The sequence below is a fragment of the Camelus dromedarius genome, chromosome 33 (genome assembly GCF_036321535.1).
Source record: "Camelus dromedarius isolate mCamDro1 chromosome 33, mCamDro1.pat, whole genome shotgun sequence".
Classification (NCBI taxonomy): Eukaryota; Metazoa; Chordata; class Mammalia; order Artiodactyla; family Camelidae; genus Camelus; species Camelus dromedarius.
In genome coordinates, this window is record NC_087468.1 from 10,604,624 (window position 1) to 10,623,062 (window position 18,439).

Consider the following 18,439-nt stretch of genomic DNA (forward strand, 5'->3'; position numbering starts at 1 on the left):
ATCCTGTTGCTCCAGCTCTATTTGTCACCGTTTCGCTGATCCACATATCCATTTCTCCACCTATACCACAGAGTCTTAATTATTGCAGCCATAAAATAATTCAAGCTCAATTAGACTATTTCCTCTACTTTATTCCTCTTTTCCAATATTGTCTTTCTTTGTGTTCCATTGCCTTTCCATATAAATTTTAGAATAATCTTGTATACATCTACAAGTTATCTTGGTGTTACTTTTATAGAAATTGCATTAAACCTGTATATCAATTTGGGGAAAATTGATATCTTAACTATCCTCAGTCTTTCAATTCATGAACACAGTCTGTGTTTCCATTTATTTAGGTCTTCTTTGATTTCTTTCATCAGTGTTGTGTAGTCTTCCATCATACAAGTCCTGTATATATTTTGTTAAATTTACACTTAAATGTTTTATTTTGGAGGGGTGATTGTAAATGGATACTGTATTTTTTTATTTTAAACCCAGATTAGGGTAAAACCAAAGAAATCCACATCAAGACATGTTGTATTATACTTATGAAAACTAAAGACAAAGAAAAATCCTAAAAACAGCTAAAGAGAAATAACACCAACTATAAAGGAACACCAGTTCAAATGACATCAGTTTCTAATCTGAAAGCATTGAGACCAGAAGGAGGTGGCACAGTTTTCAAGCGCCTAAAGGAAAGAACTGTAAACCATGAATCACGGATCTGGTGAAAACACCCTCCAGGGTTGAAGGAGAAGGAAAACACAGAAAATTTATTGCTGGGAGACCCACTCTGAAAGAATAGCTCCTGGAAGCTCTCCAAATAAGAAGAAAGTTGGACTCTCAGAAATGAAAAAAGAACAATGGAATGGGTGAATATAAAAGTAAACAAAATAGACAACCTATAACCTCATGAGCTTCTTTAACCATGTTTTACGATTGAAGCAAAAGTTTAACATCATATAACATGGTATATAATGTACGTAGAGGAAATACTTCAGGCAATTCCAGTTTTTAAATGGTGAGGGTAAAGGGACCTAAATGGAAGGAAGTTTTGTACACTTAACTTGAAGTGGTAAACCATCAATATCAGTGGGCTGTGACAGGTTACATATATATATGAAATATATACATATATATGGAAACACCTAGAGCAACCAGGAAGAAAACTATACAAGACAATACACTCAAAAAATTATAAATATATCAGAATAGATGACTAAAATATTTTTCCAAATAATCCATAGGAAGGCAAAAAAAAAAAAAATAAGAGAAATGAGAAACAGAAGAAATACACAGGCAACAACAAAACAAGAGGCTTAAGTCTTAAATATCAATAATTACTTTACACATAAATGGTCTAAATATACAAATTACTTGATAGAGATTGGAGACAGGACAAAAACATGACCAGCTCTATACAGTCTATAAGAAACTCACTTCAAACATAACAACATAGGTTGGTTGAAAGTAAAAGAATGGGAAAAATACATTATGTAAATGTTAATTTTTAAAAACAATAAGTAACTTCATTAATATCACATAAAGTAGACTTTAAAGCAAAGAAAATTACTAGGAACAAAAAGGGACATTACATGATAAAAAGATCACTCCACCAAGAAGACCACAATTCTAAATATGTATGTGTCAAAAAACAGAGTTTCAAAACATGTAAAGTAAAATCTAATGGAGCTGGAAGGAACGATAGACAAATCAACAAATATGGTTGGGGATTTCAATACCCCACTCTTACCAGTTGATAGCACTACTTAACTGTCAACGAGGATACGGAAGAGCTGAATAACAAACTAACCACGTCAAATTAACGTTTATAGAATGCTCCACCCAACGACAGAATACATATTACTTTCAAGCAAACATTGACCATTCACAAGGACAGACCATAAATTGAGTCATAAAGCAAACTTTAACAAATTTAAGACAATTGAAATCAAACAGAGTATGTCCTCTAACCATAGTGGGATCAAAATAGAAATCAGTAACAGAATGTCAACATGAAAATCTCCAAACATATGGAAAGGAAATTTAAGAACATGCTTCAAATAATTCATGGCTCAAAAAATTAATCACAAAGAAAATTAAAAGCTGCATGGAATTGGATAAAAATTTGTGGGATGCAGCTGAGGCAGTGCTGAGAAGGAATTTCTGGCACTCAAAGCCTGCATTAGAAAAGAGGAACTATCTCAATCAATCATCTCTGTCCCTGTTTCAAGGACCTAGAAAAAGAAGAGCAAAATCAAGCCAAAGAGAGCAGAAGGAAGGAAATAATAAAGGTGAGAGCAGAAATCATTGGAATTCAAACAGTGAAACAATAGAGAAAATTAATGAAACAAAATCCTGGCTATTCAAAAAAGAATCAATAAAACTGACAGGCCTCTAGTGAAACTGACAAGATAAAAAGAAAAATGACACAAGTCACCAATATTAGGTACAAAACAGGGGGTATCACAGTATCTCCTACAGCCACTGACAGGATAAGAGAGTATTACAAAAACCTTTATGCTTATGAATTTGACAGCTTAGAAGAAATAGAACAATTTCTCAAAAGCCACAAACAACTAAAACTCCACCAAGATGGAAAAGATAATCTGAGTATTTCTCTCCCTATTAAATTAAACTTGTAATTAAAAAGTCCTCAAAAAGAAATCTTTACACTGGAGAATTTTATCAAACGTTACACTGGAGAATTTAATCAAACGTTCAAAGAATGCCAACTTTACACAATCTATTCCAGAAGACAGAAAAGGAAGGAACACTTCTCAACTCTTTTCATGATGCCACCATTACCCTGTTACCCAAACCATACAAAGACAGAACCAAAAACTACAGACCAACATCTCTCATGAACTTAGATGCAAAAATTTTCAACAAAATTTTAGCAAATTTAATCCAACGTATAAAATGAATACTATACCATTCCTGTATGGGATTTATTCTATGCATGCAGGGCTGGCTCAGAATTTAAAAAACCAATAAACGTAACTCACTATATCAACAGGTATAATGAAGAAAGTCCACTGTTAAAAATAGCGGTAATATGTCGTTCGAAACAATAATGAAGTTTCAAAAGAAACAAATAAAAATGTTTGAGTTAAAGAAAATTATATTCTGAAATTTGTTTTCATAAAGGTGCTTAGACTTGAGCCAAGGGCATATCTGGAAATGGAGTGCTGCCAATAGAAGCTTATCTAAATGTTAAGATATTGCTCATACAACTCAGTAAGAAAAAAACAAAGAACCCAATCCAAAAATGGGCAGAAGACCTAAACAAGCAATTCTCCAAGGAAGACATACAAATGATCAAAAGGCACATGAAAAAATGCTCAATATCACTAATTATCAGAGAAATGCAAATCAAAACTACAATGAGGTATCACCTCACACCAGTCAGAATGGCCGTCATTCAAAAATCCACAAATGACAAATGCTGGAGAGGCTGTGGAGAAAGGGGAACCCTCCTACACTGCTGGTGGGAATGCAGTTTGGTGCAGCCACTGTGGAAAACAGTGTGGAGATTCCTCAAAAGACTAGGAATAGACTTACTGTATGACCCAGGAATCCCACTCCTGGGCTTGTATCCAGAAGGAACCCTACTTCAGGATGACACCTGCACCCCAATGTTCATAGCAGCACTATTTACAATACCCTAGACATGGAAACAGCCTAAATGTCCATCAACATGTGACTGGATAAAGAAGATGTATATTTATACAATGGAATACTACTCAGCCATAAAAACCAACAACATAATGCCATTTGCAGCAACATGGATGCTCCTGGAGAATGTCATTCTAAGTGAAGTAAGCCAGAAAGAGAAAGAAAAATACCATATGAGATCACTCATATGTGGAATCTAAAAAACAAAAACAAAAACAAACACAAACAAACAAACAAACAAAAACAAAGGGTAAATACAGGACAGAAATAGACTCATAGACAGAGAATACAGACTTGTGGTGGCCAGAGGGGCGGAGGGTGGGAACAGATAGACTGGGATTTCAAAATTGTAGAATAGATAAACAAGATTATACTGTATAGCACAGGGAAATATACACAAAATGTTATGGTAGCTCACAGAGAAAAAAATGTGACAATGAGTGTGTGTATGTCCATATATGACTGAAAAATTGTGCTGAACACTGGAATTTGACACAACATTGTAAAATGATTATAATTCAATAAAAAATGTTAAAAAAATAAATAAATGTTAAGATATTGACTAAAAAGACTGGATTTATGTGACCTTTGTAGACAAAATGAATGCCTAGGCAAAGACAGGCCATCCTTGGAGTTCAGAGCACTTTCTCAAGCATCTCTATCCTGATCTCAGCAGGGGATTACATCCTGCTTCCTCTCCCAGACCCAGCCTCCTCCTTACCTTCATGTCTCTAACCCAGGCCTGGGCCCCTTTCAAAGTATCCTCATTGATTTCAACAAGTTTTTCCCGCCAAGCAATGGCTTGAGCATCAAACTGCACAAAATTAAATTTCCTTTTATATTTCAGCTGTTCCTGTAAGAGACAATTATTATTTAGCCATAAAACCACTCAAATGTGAGAAAAGATTAGTACAGGCCATGGTTTGATACATTTTACTCACTATGATATCCATTTCAGTCCTAGAAGCTAAGAATTACATTCGATAGAGAAAATCTCTTCTAGTACAAAAGGCATTTAAATAAAATTTACAGTTTGGATGTTAAATCTTTACAAATGTACATATGTATGAACATATATATCCCATAAATGTATAAGCTTGTATGTATAATGTGACATCAAATCTTGTCTTTAATACTGACATTAATGGTATGCTGGATATGCACACTAAATGAAATTTGCTTTAAAAAAAAAAAAAGAAATCCAAAACAGTGTCGTCATTTTGGTCCTTGTCTTTTTCAGTAAGGCTATTATTCGGTTGCAGATTTATTCACTTGCCTTCCATTGGCCCACGTTTCTCCAGTAGAAGTTCATCAAATTAAAAATTGTATTTTGTGTTTGTCAAACACTCCCCACGATTGTTTTCTGTGGTTAATACTCACATCAATACCACCAGCTCAGGACAGTACTCTGATACCCATTTATAGGTGTGGGAACTAATAGTTAGGGGTCATAAGCAGTCGGCCTCAGGTTGCACGACTCGGAGGCAGCACAGGTGGAAAAAGAACTGGAATCTCCTGCCCATCGGCCTGTGCTCCTCCCACATGTCAGTTCTGGGGCCAGGGCACGTGGCATCCCTAGTACGTAGTGGAAATTAAAATAAAAACGCTGAGCTACAGAGTATCTGGGAAAGCAACACGGCTGTGTGCACACCACAGATTCAGGACAGAGAAAGCCTGGAGCAATGGACATAGAAACTCCCTTAGCAACCTTACAGGTGGGACCCAGTGACGGAAGGGTCTGCTGGCAAAGGACACTGACGATTCTCTCACTGGCAAAAGGGAGCCTTTTCCTGAAGTGGCTTCCCTGTGGGTTTCTGAGAGCACACCTGGCCTGTGCACTCTCATAACCACTGCAGGGGATGACGGGTGGAGACGCACTCCTGACACACAGGCGCCCAGATGCACAGACCCGAGGGCTCCATCTCACCTGGATGAGCTGGATGATCTTGTCCTTCACCAGCTCCAGTTTTGCCTTCATGGAGTGAGACGTGTCGATGAGGATGTAGACACAATCACTACGCACTTTTCCAAAGAGGAGTTGACTGCCATCCTGTAGCCACTTAATTCTAGGCAGGAAACAGGTTGAAAGCGAAAGGTTAGAGCCTGTGGCAATGAGAGTAATTTCCTAAGAACTTAATGATACATCTACAAAGGAAAATCAACAGGACAGAGAAGTGAATCCAATACTGGGCTCCAAAGCCAAAAGTAAATGACTTCCAGTCATCTGGTATTTTGAGGCCCTCAGCTATGAATTCATACCATTTATTCTTCTATCCCTGCTGACTACAGTCAAGCTAGTAATGCCAGCACATTCCTGAAGCTTCAATGATGCTTATGGACAGAATCAAGCAACCCCAGATCCCAATAATAGCCAAGCGCTAGGTAGTTGTGTGAGCAGGGCTGTTTCTGTGGTCCAGGCTCAGGATCCCAACACAGGACTTAAAATTAAGTTCATGGCTGCTGGCAATGCCTGGGCGAGAGGGTGGGGCAGACCAAAAGAAATGCTTAAAATGAGTTCAGAGTTCAGTGAGGCCCAGACAACTAGATTTTATAGGGCAAAACACTGAAGAAGAGATTATTGCATAAAAGGAAAGAAACAGGGTAGGAGAGGGATGGAAAGAGCAAAACGGAGAGAGATCTGCAGAAGGGTGCCCTGGAGATTTTGGCAAAAGAATGATCAGGGAATGCCTGCGAAGATACTACTGAAGCCAGAGAACGAATCACCAAAAAAAGGAGTAGCGGGACCGACCCCTCAGAGCTTGCACAAGGCTGAGAATACTTCATCTTCCAACCAGCCAGAGTTTTGAGAAACTTGGTCTTTGCAGAGTATGTATGTATAGGGGCAGACAGGTGTCTGCAGCTTGTGGCTGTATAACAGAAAACACGGAAGGAGGGCAGGAGTTCTGACTGCAAGTTGCTACTGCAGGCTGGGTACTAGCCTAAACTCATTAGATTTAGTATTTAATCTAACCCACAGAACACATTTATAAATGACATTATTCCCACTTTATAAATGAGAAAGCTAATGCACAGAGACATTGACTAACCTGCCCAGAGTCACAGCAAATGGCAGGCTGGGATTAGAATCCAGCTCTATCTGACCTTAGAACCCAGGCACCTAAATGGACTTGGTCTTCATGGTCTAGAGCATGGATCCCCTGGCATCCAGGAGGTAAAAGCATTAAGGAAGGTCACCCCACGGAGCTGGTGTTGAGGTCACAGGACTAGAACACTAGATGCTCATGAGCATTGCCAGATTTTAAGAACCATCAGGGTTGAGAGGGATTACATCAAGCTATTTTTAGCTGATTACTAAAAAATATATACATTTAGAAACAAATAAATATATATAATTATATATAAAAGTCCTTTGTATTCAAATGTTTCACAACATTGTAATAGTTGCCTTGAAAAGTAATATTCGAGAGGACAGAGGACAGGTATAACACAGTCTTCTCTATGCCTAAGGCCCATAAAAAAATGCAAGACATAAGCAGAGGCGCTCCTTCACCTTCAGCAGTGATGCACAATCGTCCTGATAACTACAGCTTTGCTTGCTGTTTTTAAGATTCTACACTGGCATCAAGGCAGCTTGGAATCTGCATCCAAACATCCCCTTATGTTATTAACAACAATGCCACCAACAAACTAACTATCAGATGGCAACTTTGACATAACAACGCTCATTGGCCATTTCTCTTGGTTGAGCTCTACCAAGAGGGCAAGCAGATCTGAATTTCACAAGAGACTGGACCACTTGTACCTCCCCGCAAATATCCCAACCTCCTCTGGATCCGGGCCAGGACCACGTGAATTCTCTCACTGTACCACATGCACTTCTCCTTGGTAATGCAGACGTGGACCAAGCTCCCATCCTTCCAGGGAGCGTGGACAAATCTGCTGCAGTATTTCGCATGGACTGTCTTCTTGTTGGTCTCCTAAGGAGAAGGCAAAGGTCAGTAGCCACTCAGAAACCATTCAAAGAAGAACAGTCCCCAGATGACGCCTCCACTTCTGCCTTACTTATCCAGCTCCTAGTACTCACTCCTACTGTAAAATTAGCAGTTGGTTCAACCAAACATATACCAGGACCTGCTCCACACTGAGCCCTGTGCTGGACGTCATGAATGATGGTCAGAAAAACATGTGCAATCCCATCTGAGAGAGGCTAACGTTTCCAGTGCGGAGACACTACACACACACACACACACACACACACACACACACACACACACACAGAAAGTAGCAATCAGAGCACTAGATACCTAGTACCTGGTCCTGGGTTGAGACAGTAATGACAGGGGAAGTTCTGGCAAAGAAGAGTTCACAGTGGACTAGAGGGTCGGGGAGATCTAAAGCAGATGGGACTTGACACACACAAAACATCTTTCCACTGCTACTCCCAGCCCCAAACGAAGAAAAGTAGCGAAGAACCCAGTCCACATGGAGCACCCTCTCCTGGACATACAGCACTGGCCCGGGGACAAATGTCTTCCCCCAAGGAGAGCTTTCATAAGGCTGTTTGCTCTCTATCACTTGTCCAACCGGTCTAGAAATGTATCAGGCACTGCTCCACGCCAGGCCCTCCTCTAGGCACCAAGAACACCATCCATAAACAAAGTCCAGAATTCCTGCAGTCATGGAGCTCACATTACAGGAAAAGAGTCTGATAATAAACCAGTAATTACCCAGAAGTTCAGATGATGACAAATGCTATGGAGACAAATAAGGCAAGGAAGGAGAACAGAGGGTACCGGGGGAGAGGGGAAGGGTGGGGACAAGTTAAAACCTACAAGGGAAAGCCTCAAAGATAAGGTGAAATCTGGGCAAAACTTGAAGGAGTGAAGAGTGTGGCCCTTTGGAGGGAAGGGGAGGTGGGGAGTGGAGGGGTGTGTGTGAGGACGGAGCAAGTACCAAAGCCCTGAGGTAAGCCTGTGCGGGTCTATAGAATTTGGGGAAGCCCAGTGTAGCTGAAATAGAGGGAGCAGGGAAAGAGCAAGATGAAGCCAAGAAACACGAGGAGGAGGACCAGGGTGCAGATGCTGTAAGGCCTCCTCACTGATGGAGAGGATTCTGGCTTTTCCCACAAGAGAAAAAGGAACCACCCAAGGGTCTTAATATTTTTAATTTTTTTAAACTGAGCTCCCATTGCCATTTAAGATTAGCTGTAGGTGTACAACACCATGATCCGATACATGGATATGCTGAGAAGTGATCACCATAAGTTTAGTTGACATCTATCACCACTTGGTTACAATTTTTTTTCTTGTGATGAGAACTCTAAAGATCTCTTCACTTAGAGAAATGACACAATTTATAGCTTTAAGTGTTACGTATAATTTGAAAGTTTGATTCATTACTGTGGATACTCTGTAGACAGTCAAGGGCAGAGTCAGGAGGTCAGTTCGGAGGCTTGGGCCGGGGTAGTAACAGACATGGTGAGAAGTGGCCAGATTCTGAATATTATGAAGATAGAATAGATAGGATTTAATGAGAGGTCAGATGCGGGTGTGAGATAAAAGAGGAGACAGGAATGACAGGGGTTTTCGGCCCAGAGAACTAAAAAAGTGGAGTGGCAATAAATTGATAGAAGATTCTGGGAGAGCGGCCTTGAAGGGAAAGATGGGGATTTGGTGTCTGATGTGTTTGTTAGGTTCCAGATGCCTATTAGACATCCCAGTAACGCGGCAAATAGTCAGGTGAAGGTCAGGGAAGGACTTGGGCTGGAGACTTATATTTAAAAGTATTCGAAAGTATGCACACAGTATTAAAAGCCACGGGGCCGGACAAGATCACTTCGAGAATGTATGCTCCTTTCTGACTCAAAATGTTTGCAATAAAGAAAGCAAGGAAAGTAAAGTTTACTGGGCATCTCCTAAGTGCCAGGCGCTGGGTTCAGACATACAATTTTTAAATTTATGGACTTTGCACCACCCATTTTATAGATGTGGAGAGTGTGACTCAAACAGGTTAAATTATTTGCTCAACAATTCATAGTCAGAAACTGGTAAAAGGAAGCATTAACACCCAGGTCTTCTCATCCAAATCCAGCTCACTTTCCACCACACCACACTAACTGGTACGTGGTGAAGGTTCAATAAATATTTGTTCAAGGAATAAATGATGAGACTGGAGTGAGTTTCTGAACATCAGGGCTGGCTTTGTGTTCAAGTGGCCATGAATGCAAGGTGACTTCAGGGGTGCCCCCAGGTATCAAGTTACTAGATTTTGCTTGAAATTCCCTAATTAGAATTGCATTTTAGTGGGGAGGGAAGGGTGTAGCTCAGTATTAGAGTATGTGCCTAGCATGCACAAGGTCCTGGGTTCAATCCTCAGTACCTCCATTAAAAATAAATAATAAATAAACAAACCTAAATACCTCCCCCTCCAAAAAACAAAAACAAAAAAGGAGATCAAAGACATGCTCATCCAAAATGGCCAGATCCTACTGGTAGCTGCTCCCCGTCGCTGCAAATCCAAAAGGTTTGGAGGTCCTGGTGCCCGTGCTCACTATCAGAAACCCTACCAATGAGCCCACCATGAAGACCAGGGTTCACCTTTATAATAAAAATGGCCATGAAATTAAAGGTTAAAATATATATATATATATATATATATATATATATATATATAAAACTCTAAAAAAAATGCATTTTATCTCCTCCTTTCACCTGCTCACTCATCTTAGAAATGGCACAGAGCAAGACCTTTTTCAGTCATTTATTTATTTTTAGTCAATGAATTTCCTGGATCCATACCTCCAACCCAGTTTTTATAGTTAAAAGTTTAGGGGGTCCTTCCCAGTGGGAGTCTGCAGGAACCCCAAGGAATCAACCTATTTCACAGCCTCAGTTTCTCTCCACCTTATACACCTTATATGCAACTTATATACATTTTAGGTGCAAATCCAGTTGAGACAGGTAGCCCCAAATACTAAAAATAAAACTGTCCCCTTTTCATCAATATTTGTGAAAGAGGATAGTTATACGGTACCCTTCTCAGCTTTTACTATATTATTATTTGTTAGCATCAGAAATCTGAGGTAAAATCGCCCACTGATAAGCCAAATGCTTCAAACTGCCCCTGTAAAAGTTCATTTAAAATTGTCCAGAAAGGAAAGGGGAAAATCAGCAGTAGAGAAGAACGGAGCACCCCACACCGTCAGGGGCTGGCTATAAGCTGTGTTCAAGTGGACAGGAATTAATATTTTTAAAAATCCAGGGCCGAATATATTTTAAAAATGAGAGTTTAATTAGGTATGATTTCCTAAACTAATAGCATTACCGAATGATGTCTACAAAATCAGAAAACTGTGGTGGGGGAGGAAACCCACAAATGAGATTTCCCTGCAACAGAACAATTACTCTGGGTCCCAATATGTCAGCCAGGAAGCCAGTCTTGCGTCAGTTCTGCATTTTTTTTCTAATTCAATTTCAGTATTTTCTTCCCTGCAGTTCATTGTAAACACATGGCAGTAAGAGGGTAAAGCAGAGCATCACGTGGCTAATGTGGCCCCGAAGAAAACAGCCCCTTTTCCGGAGGACGTGCGGAGCCCAGGGGCGAGCCCGCCTCAGAGGGAGCGTCAAAGAGACAGGGGCTCCACCTCTGCAGGGCTGAGAGACATTGCACTGATGATCTTGACACTGAATACAAAAAGGGGTACTGCCTTTGGGAAGGACCTTGACTTCCTCCGCCAGCAGTCTCTCCATTACTGGCATGTCTGCTCTGAGGCTTTTAGTTTTAGCTGTCAGCTCACAGTGTGTTATCTGGGTCCTTAGAAGGTAGTAACCTCCTAAAAGAGACTTCCTACAGTTTTACAAATTCAGAATATTCGTTTTATCCTGATGTTCCGTTTCATACTGAAATGCTTTTTAGTCTTTCCTTAATTCTAAACCTTGGACAGTCTTCTGGGTCCTGTTTCACACATCAGTGTTTCTCAAAGTGTGGTCCCTGGACCAGCGGCTTCAGCGTCCACTGGGCATTGTTATAAATGCAGGTTCTTGGGCCTGGCCTCAAACCCACGTACTCATGCATGCTAGAGGGAGGAGCCACCACTACAGGTCATCATCCCTCCTTCGTGAGCTGGAGTCGGGCACCTTGAGAAGCCACTTTCAGACCCACTGTCACAATGGAACTGCAGCTTCCAGAAGTTTACAATACAGACCCTTCTCGTGCTATAACCCCTTAGAAAATATGATTTTATATTTACTGGGAATCCACTAAATGCTGGCGGATAGTCACTAAAATAATGTACCTCCAAGACAGTGACAATACCAGGGGACCACAGAAGTGCCTGCTTTGGGGTACATGCACCAGCAGTCTCTCTCTTCCATTCAGTATGGGGGGAACAAAGGGCATCCTTTTGACATAATGTGGAATAATTCTATGGCTCATAATGCCTGCATTTCTACAAGCGCAGCTCCTGGCTTATGTATAATTATTGTCTAACTCATTTATTCGTAGAAGCCATTCTCAAGGTTTGATCTCCACTCGCACAAGTACCATTCAGAGAAGCAGAAAGGGCATCCTCCTGTCAACCTTGGTCCTGCTCTGGGTCCAACCTTGGCCCCTGATGCCTCACTTGGGGCATCAAGGGAAGGCCACAGCCCCACCCAGGAGTTCACCTCACTTACCGCACTGGTCTGCAGGGACTCGTCCTCTGGTTTGGCTTTTATATCAACAACTCCATCAGCATGGCGGAAGGCGCAGTCAGCGATGACATCATAAAATGACAGCTTCTGGGCTTTCAAACCATATTTCTGTAGCCACTTCTCAGAGTCCCAGGTGTCCTCTGGATTTGACTCATTTTCAACAGAGGTTGCTCCTGATTGTATTTTGGGAATCACAGTTCATCAACCATTCATATTACACAAGACATTCATATGTCATCCTCAACTTAGTATTTTTCCCAAGCTGAAACATGCTCTTTGTCAGATCACATTCGGTTCAGGAAGCATGCCTTCCGAAGCAGGACTGGCAGAGAATTCATTCACAAGACCGGAAAGCAGGAATCTGCTAGTTTTCACTTTACTTCCTCCACTACCTAAGTTGACTGGACCCATGCTTGGGTGGAGGTGGCTGATAGACCAGTGTGTCAGGAGAGCATTAAACCTGGGGTCAGAAGCTCTGGGTTCAAGTCCTGGCTCCATCAATCACTAGCTTCGGCAAGTTGCTCAAACTTGGGTGAGTCACCCCACTGAACCCCCTGAGCTTCGGCAGAAATCTTCCCCTGCAGATAGCATCTGCTCGGCCTTCCCAAGTGCGTGGAAGTGAATCAACATGAAAAGCCACGTGAAAGTGCGCTGTAACGAGGGGGCAGGCGAAGCACGGGCATACAGCCTGCGTTGAGGTGGAAGTCAGGCAACCCTAGAAGGCTGGCAGGCCGCCTCCCACGAGCTCTCCCGTGGTGAATTTATTCTGATTCAGGGCCTGGCTCTCAACTCTGCAGGCTCAGGAAGCTCCTATCAGCTCAGGTGCCTGGAGCTATATCTACGACTCACCTACATCAGGGTCACAGGTTCAATTAGAAGGCCAATTGCCCAAATATCCCTAGCCTTAGGCACATTCCTTTGGTGTTTCTTTAAGTGGGAGGAGGTGTTAGTTAACTGAGCAGAACATGCCACAGACTCCAGCTTATGATACAGACAGCAAAGTATTTATCTAGATGGCTCAAAACCCCTACTGCCACCTAAGGGAGAGCGGGGTATCTGGGGGTGGGCACAGAGGAGGCAGGGGTGTCTGGAGCTGGCCCTGAGAGCTGACTGTGTGGCCCTTCCCGACTTCACATTCAGTGGTAGCACGTCGTAAGGTGAAATTGACCATGCCGGGAGAATTTACAGAATCTGAAAATCAGCAGATGCTACAAATTAGGATTTTCTTACTCCAGAGGGCGTTGGATAACATGTGTCTGCATGCCCCTGGAAGGAAGGCAGAAAGGACCCTGAGCTTTTGGCCCCACTGGGACCAGCAAAGCCTTAGGACGACCGGGAGGCGGTGCTGGGCAGAGACGTGGTTTTGATTACGGGTGCTACCAGACATGAGATCTACCGGCCCTACAGAGTTTGTACATTTTTACTTAGGTCAGTGGTTCTCAACCCTGCACATTGGAATCCTCTGAGGAGTTTTAGAATATACTGATGCCTGTGCCTCACACGTTAGATTCTGTTTTAATCAATCTGGATATTGAATGATTTTTCCAAGTTCCCCAGGTGATTATACTGTGCAGCCAAGCTCTGCACCTAAGGAAGATGATGAGAGCTTTCTAAATGCTAACCTGGGTATCCCATGACTTAACACTTCTACCAAATGCAGGTTCGAGTTAAATTATATTTTTAATTAAAAAGTAGCACTCATTATTGGGGAAACAAAAATATTACCCACAGTTACCCATTAGTATATGTAAGGGGATTTATAGTTAGAATAATGTTTGAAGATATCAAATACTTCAGGGCCAATTTTTTCTCAGTAATATATAAAGGGTCTGTCCATTAATATTACATACAAGCCACGTCCTGAAATTTTAATAGAAGAGCTTTTAAATAATGCACTCTGAAATCTACTAGAGCTGGAACTTCTCAGAGAAGCTCGATTTTTGCTTTTGAACTTTAAGCCAATCTGGCATCAAAAGCCCCTTTGGGCACCATCGCCAATGCCAGCAGTTGGTTTCTACGTGATTCACAAAGTGTCTTTTCACCCTGCACCGACCAGGGGCTGAAATCAGAGGCTTCCCAGCACTTCTGACTCAAGGTGCTCCAGCGTGTTCTCCTGCATCACAGGGAAACAGCAAAAAGAGAATGGAGCCACTTTTGTCAGTGGGGTCGGCCTCCTTGGAGAAACCCTTTGGGTGACTATTTTTCCTCAATGATTGTTGATTATCTTCTATACCTTTGTCTCCTCTCTATTCCTACATTATTCTCCTCCCTTCTTTATGATCAATAGGTGTGGCAGGAAATAAACTTTTCTTTCAATTATTTCCATAGCAACATACACACTGGCACCTGCTCCGCTCTGTTTCAGGTTGCCTTGTTTTACAAAGACAAGAGCCCTTTATCAATTATAAACTCGAGCTGACCATAAAAGAACCTCCTAGAAACACGTCAAACCTAGAAACACATCTAGTTCTAAGAAGAGACTAATTTTGACTCCTCGCTTCACCCAGGACCAGGCAGTGTAGTCACCCTGAGGGCATGATTCAGGCTCCCAATTACCCTCTGAAAAGGGGTTTGGGAGGAAGACCCCAAAGCAACTTGAACTTCATAAAGGAAAGAAGGGGCAGTCAATCTTGTGAAAACAAAGAACCTGAGGAAACAAAGCTGAAGAAGGGAGAGAGAGGCGGAGATCTTTTCACTCTCAGTGCTAATTACACCACCAGTGTCTGAGCCTCATATTCCCGGGGAGAGGAGAGGGGAGGGTGTCATGTGTTCATTAGAGTCACTTACTAAGGGGTCCTTCCCAATTTCCTGCAGTTATCTGAATTAAAAGTGTCACATATATTCTCACCTACAGAGCCTAGGATAACACCTTCATTTATGACAGAGAAGTGAGCTCACAGCGCATCCTGATTACAGGGCTTTCCTACTCCATGTGCCAGACTGTAACGATTTTCTCTCACTGACGGGCAGGAGACTCACACAGCAAATCACACCTATGCTGCAGGATTAACCTGTCTAGTCCTCCTGTCCTACTGATCAATCTCAGAACATGTTTTAATGAGTGAGACCTACCAGCCAATGCTTTTGAAACATCACTGCTACTGCCAAGCCAAAAGGCGAACTGAACACAGTTTATCAGTGCCCACTCCTCCCCAGAGGCTCACAGCCATCAAGGGTTTACCACCACCATAACTGCCCTCCCCATGGTGAGGGTTAATCTTATGTGTCAACTTGGCCGGGCCACACTACCCAGATATTTTGCCAAACAATACTCTAGATGTTTCTGTGAAGGTTTTTTAAAGTGAGACTAACTTTACAGATTGCTTGACCTCCCTGAACTCTCAGCTCTATCTCCCAAACTTGGAAGCCTGCTGTGCTCCACCTGGGGCCCTTCTCCCTACACCATGGAAACTCTCTCAAAGCATGAAGCTGGGAGAAGCAGAGTCCACCTTGGATCTTCCTGTACCCCAGGGACCACTGGCCTTTGTTGCTTGATGTCCAGTGTCTTAAAAGACCAATGTTTCATATATTTTTGTCAGTTTTTTTTTCCCCTCAGGGAATTCTCATGTCCTGCTCTTGGTAATTAAAAGAGGTCAAAATAACCAATGGCCAGAGTGTGTGGCCTCACCATCTTCTTATTCCGGGCATGAGGCTACTGGCATCTGCCAGAAACTTCCCTCTTGGTCCTGTGGTTAGAGGTGCCAGCTGGTTCTGAACCAGTGCGCGCAGCCCAGGGGGCCGGTGGGAGCTGCTATGCCCAGGAAGGGAGGCTGTCTAATTCACATAAAGGTTTCATGGGCAATGGAAGCCCACCTGATGGCCTCCATCCTGGCCCTTCCCCTCCTAGATGGCTCCCTGATCACCACCTGCAGGCTTTGGGCAGCCAAACTCAGAGAATGGCTGCTGCCTTCACACAAAGCAGACCCAGGGCTTGGGCTGACACGGCCTTTGCCTCAATTACGTGGGCTGTGGGGGGCAAGAGGAGCGAGTCAAACACTACATGTGGCCTCGGGAGCCACAGCAAGGTTACAAAAGCTTCAGTGGGTACCCAACAGTGGAAAGGTCCTGACCAAATTTTCCTTTTCAAATAGAGGTGGTACATTTAAAGCATCTTTTGAAATTTTATACCTGGAGTCATTTCGGTTTTTAGTTTTTTGGGGGGGTGCGTGTATTAGGTTGAAACAAAGGATAACGATCTATCCTTCTAAAGACTACAGAGGCAAACAGCTCTTCTGTTTCCTTTAGAATAGTATATAAAACCTTCCATTAACCCAGAAGACTAACTACCCCAGGCTTAAATATTCCCTGTATTCGTCTACTTGGGCTGTCATAACGAAATACTCTAGGCTGGGCAGCTTCAAGAAGAGAAAGTCATTTTCTCACAGTCCTGGAGGCTGGAAGTCCAAGATCTAGGTGCCCGTAGGTTTGGTTTCTGCTGAAGCCACCTTCTCACTGAGGTCTCCGTCGTCTCTCCTCCTCTTATAAGAACATCAGTCCTGTTAGATTAGGGCCCCTCCCTTACGATCTCATTTAACTTTAGCTACCTCCTTGAAGGCCCTATCTCCAAACACAGACACTGGAGTTAGGGCTTCAGCATATGAATTTGGGGGACAGTTCAGCCCATGGCGCCCCCCTAAATGCACACCTTTGCAGCAGGGTCACCATTCTGTTTGCCTGGCATGGATGTTGACTATATCCCAGGTCCCTTGCTTCACTTGCAGTCTCTCAGGATGACAGAGGACTCTCTGAGTTCTCAACGCTAAGCTCACATTGAGGGGGTGTGACTACAAGTGAGCGGCCCCCTCCAGACAAGCCGGATTCAGCTCCTCCTCGGAAACCCCAGAGAGCTGGTCCTGGCAAAGCAACTGCAGCTGCTGCCGCTCCGGTCCCCCATCAGGACACCCACTCACAGGACAAAGTCACTGTCACCAGAAATTCATCAGGTCACACAGGGTGAGCTCACCTTTGGTTCCACCTCTTCCTCCCTCTACCCATGTCCCCCTCCCCATTTCTCCTCCTCAACTGCATGCCTGTCCCTAGCAAGGAGGCCTCTTTGCTCTCCTTCCACACTAAGACTCTGTAATACGGGCAGGGTAGGTACCAGGAGGCAATACAGCGTGGCAGAGGTTCCCAAATCTTGCTGCACATTAGGATTGCCTGGGGAGCTTTCAAAACTCCCAGTCTCCAGATTGCATCATTTATAGACTAAGTCAGAATGTTTGGGTTGGGAGCCAGACATCAGTATTTTTCCGGAGGAAGGAGGTTTTGAATCCCAGCTTCACAACTTCTAGTGTGGCCTTGGGCAAGTTACTTAACCCTAAATGAAGATAACAGTGGCATCTATCTTATACGATGGTGGTCAGGATTAAATGCGTTTATACTCATGATGAGCCTAGAACAGCACCTGCCATGTAAGGTATATGCCTTGTTAACTACCATTTTCACTAGCGGGGCCTGAAAGGAAACCAGGGCGCTCGGAGGAAAAGCCATCACTAACTCAAGAGCTCAGAAAGGAGAATTAATATACTCACTCCCCTAACCGTGAAAGTGGAAAAGATTGAGCTAACATTTCCCGAGTACCTGCTGGGTGCAAAGCATGCATTATTTTACTGAATTTCTACAATAATCTCTCAAGGCCAATATTATAATTATTTAATGGAAGAATAAACTAAGGCTAAACGAGACAGATACAGCTTAATCTAGTGAAGGAGTTGGGATTTACACCCAGGTCTCTCTCCCTCCAAACTCAGGCTCCTCTGAATCCTCTTTTCAACTAGACCTTGACCTTAGGACTTCTGTGTTTGTCTCTGCATTGCCCAACGTTAGCAAAAAATCCTGCTAAGACAGTTTATCCAGAATCCCCCACCCTCCATAACTGCAAATTCCTCATTACCATCCCTCACCTTCCCACCCTGGCCAGGTGATGCCTGGGCACCTGCCTGCCTTCAGCAAGAATCCTGTCAGGTGGGTTTAGCCAGAAATCCCCTTTTTACCCTGATGTTTCCTCTCAGGAATTTTCCATCCGCCAACCTTCCATGCTGCTCCGTGGCTGTAAACCTGCACTTGTCCATGTTTATTTATAACTGAGCCAGTTCCACACTGAGGTTTCTTTTCCCCTCTTGTGATAG

General features: G+C 42.8%; 1 protein-coding gene across 1 annotated transcript in view; it reads right to left on the reverse strand.

The window, feature by feature from the left end:
- The window catches only part of VWA3B (von Willebrand factor A domain containing 3B), a 123,006-nt gene that overhangs the window by 65,178 nt on the left and 39,389 nt on the right, over positions 1 to 18,439 (reverse strand). Inside the window, 4 exon segments of the mRNA XM_064481885.1 lie at positions 4,382 to 4,513; positions 5,588 to 5,726; positions 7,444 to 7,598; positions 12,294 to 12,484. Coding sequence (XP_064337955.1) covers positions 4,382 to 4,513; positions 5,588 to 5,726; positions 7,444 to 7,598; positions 12,294 to 12,484 — 617 coding nt within the window.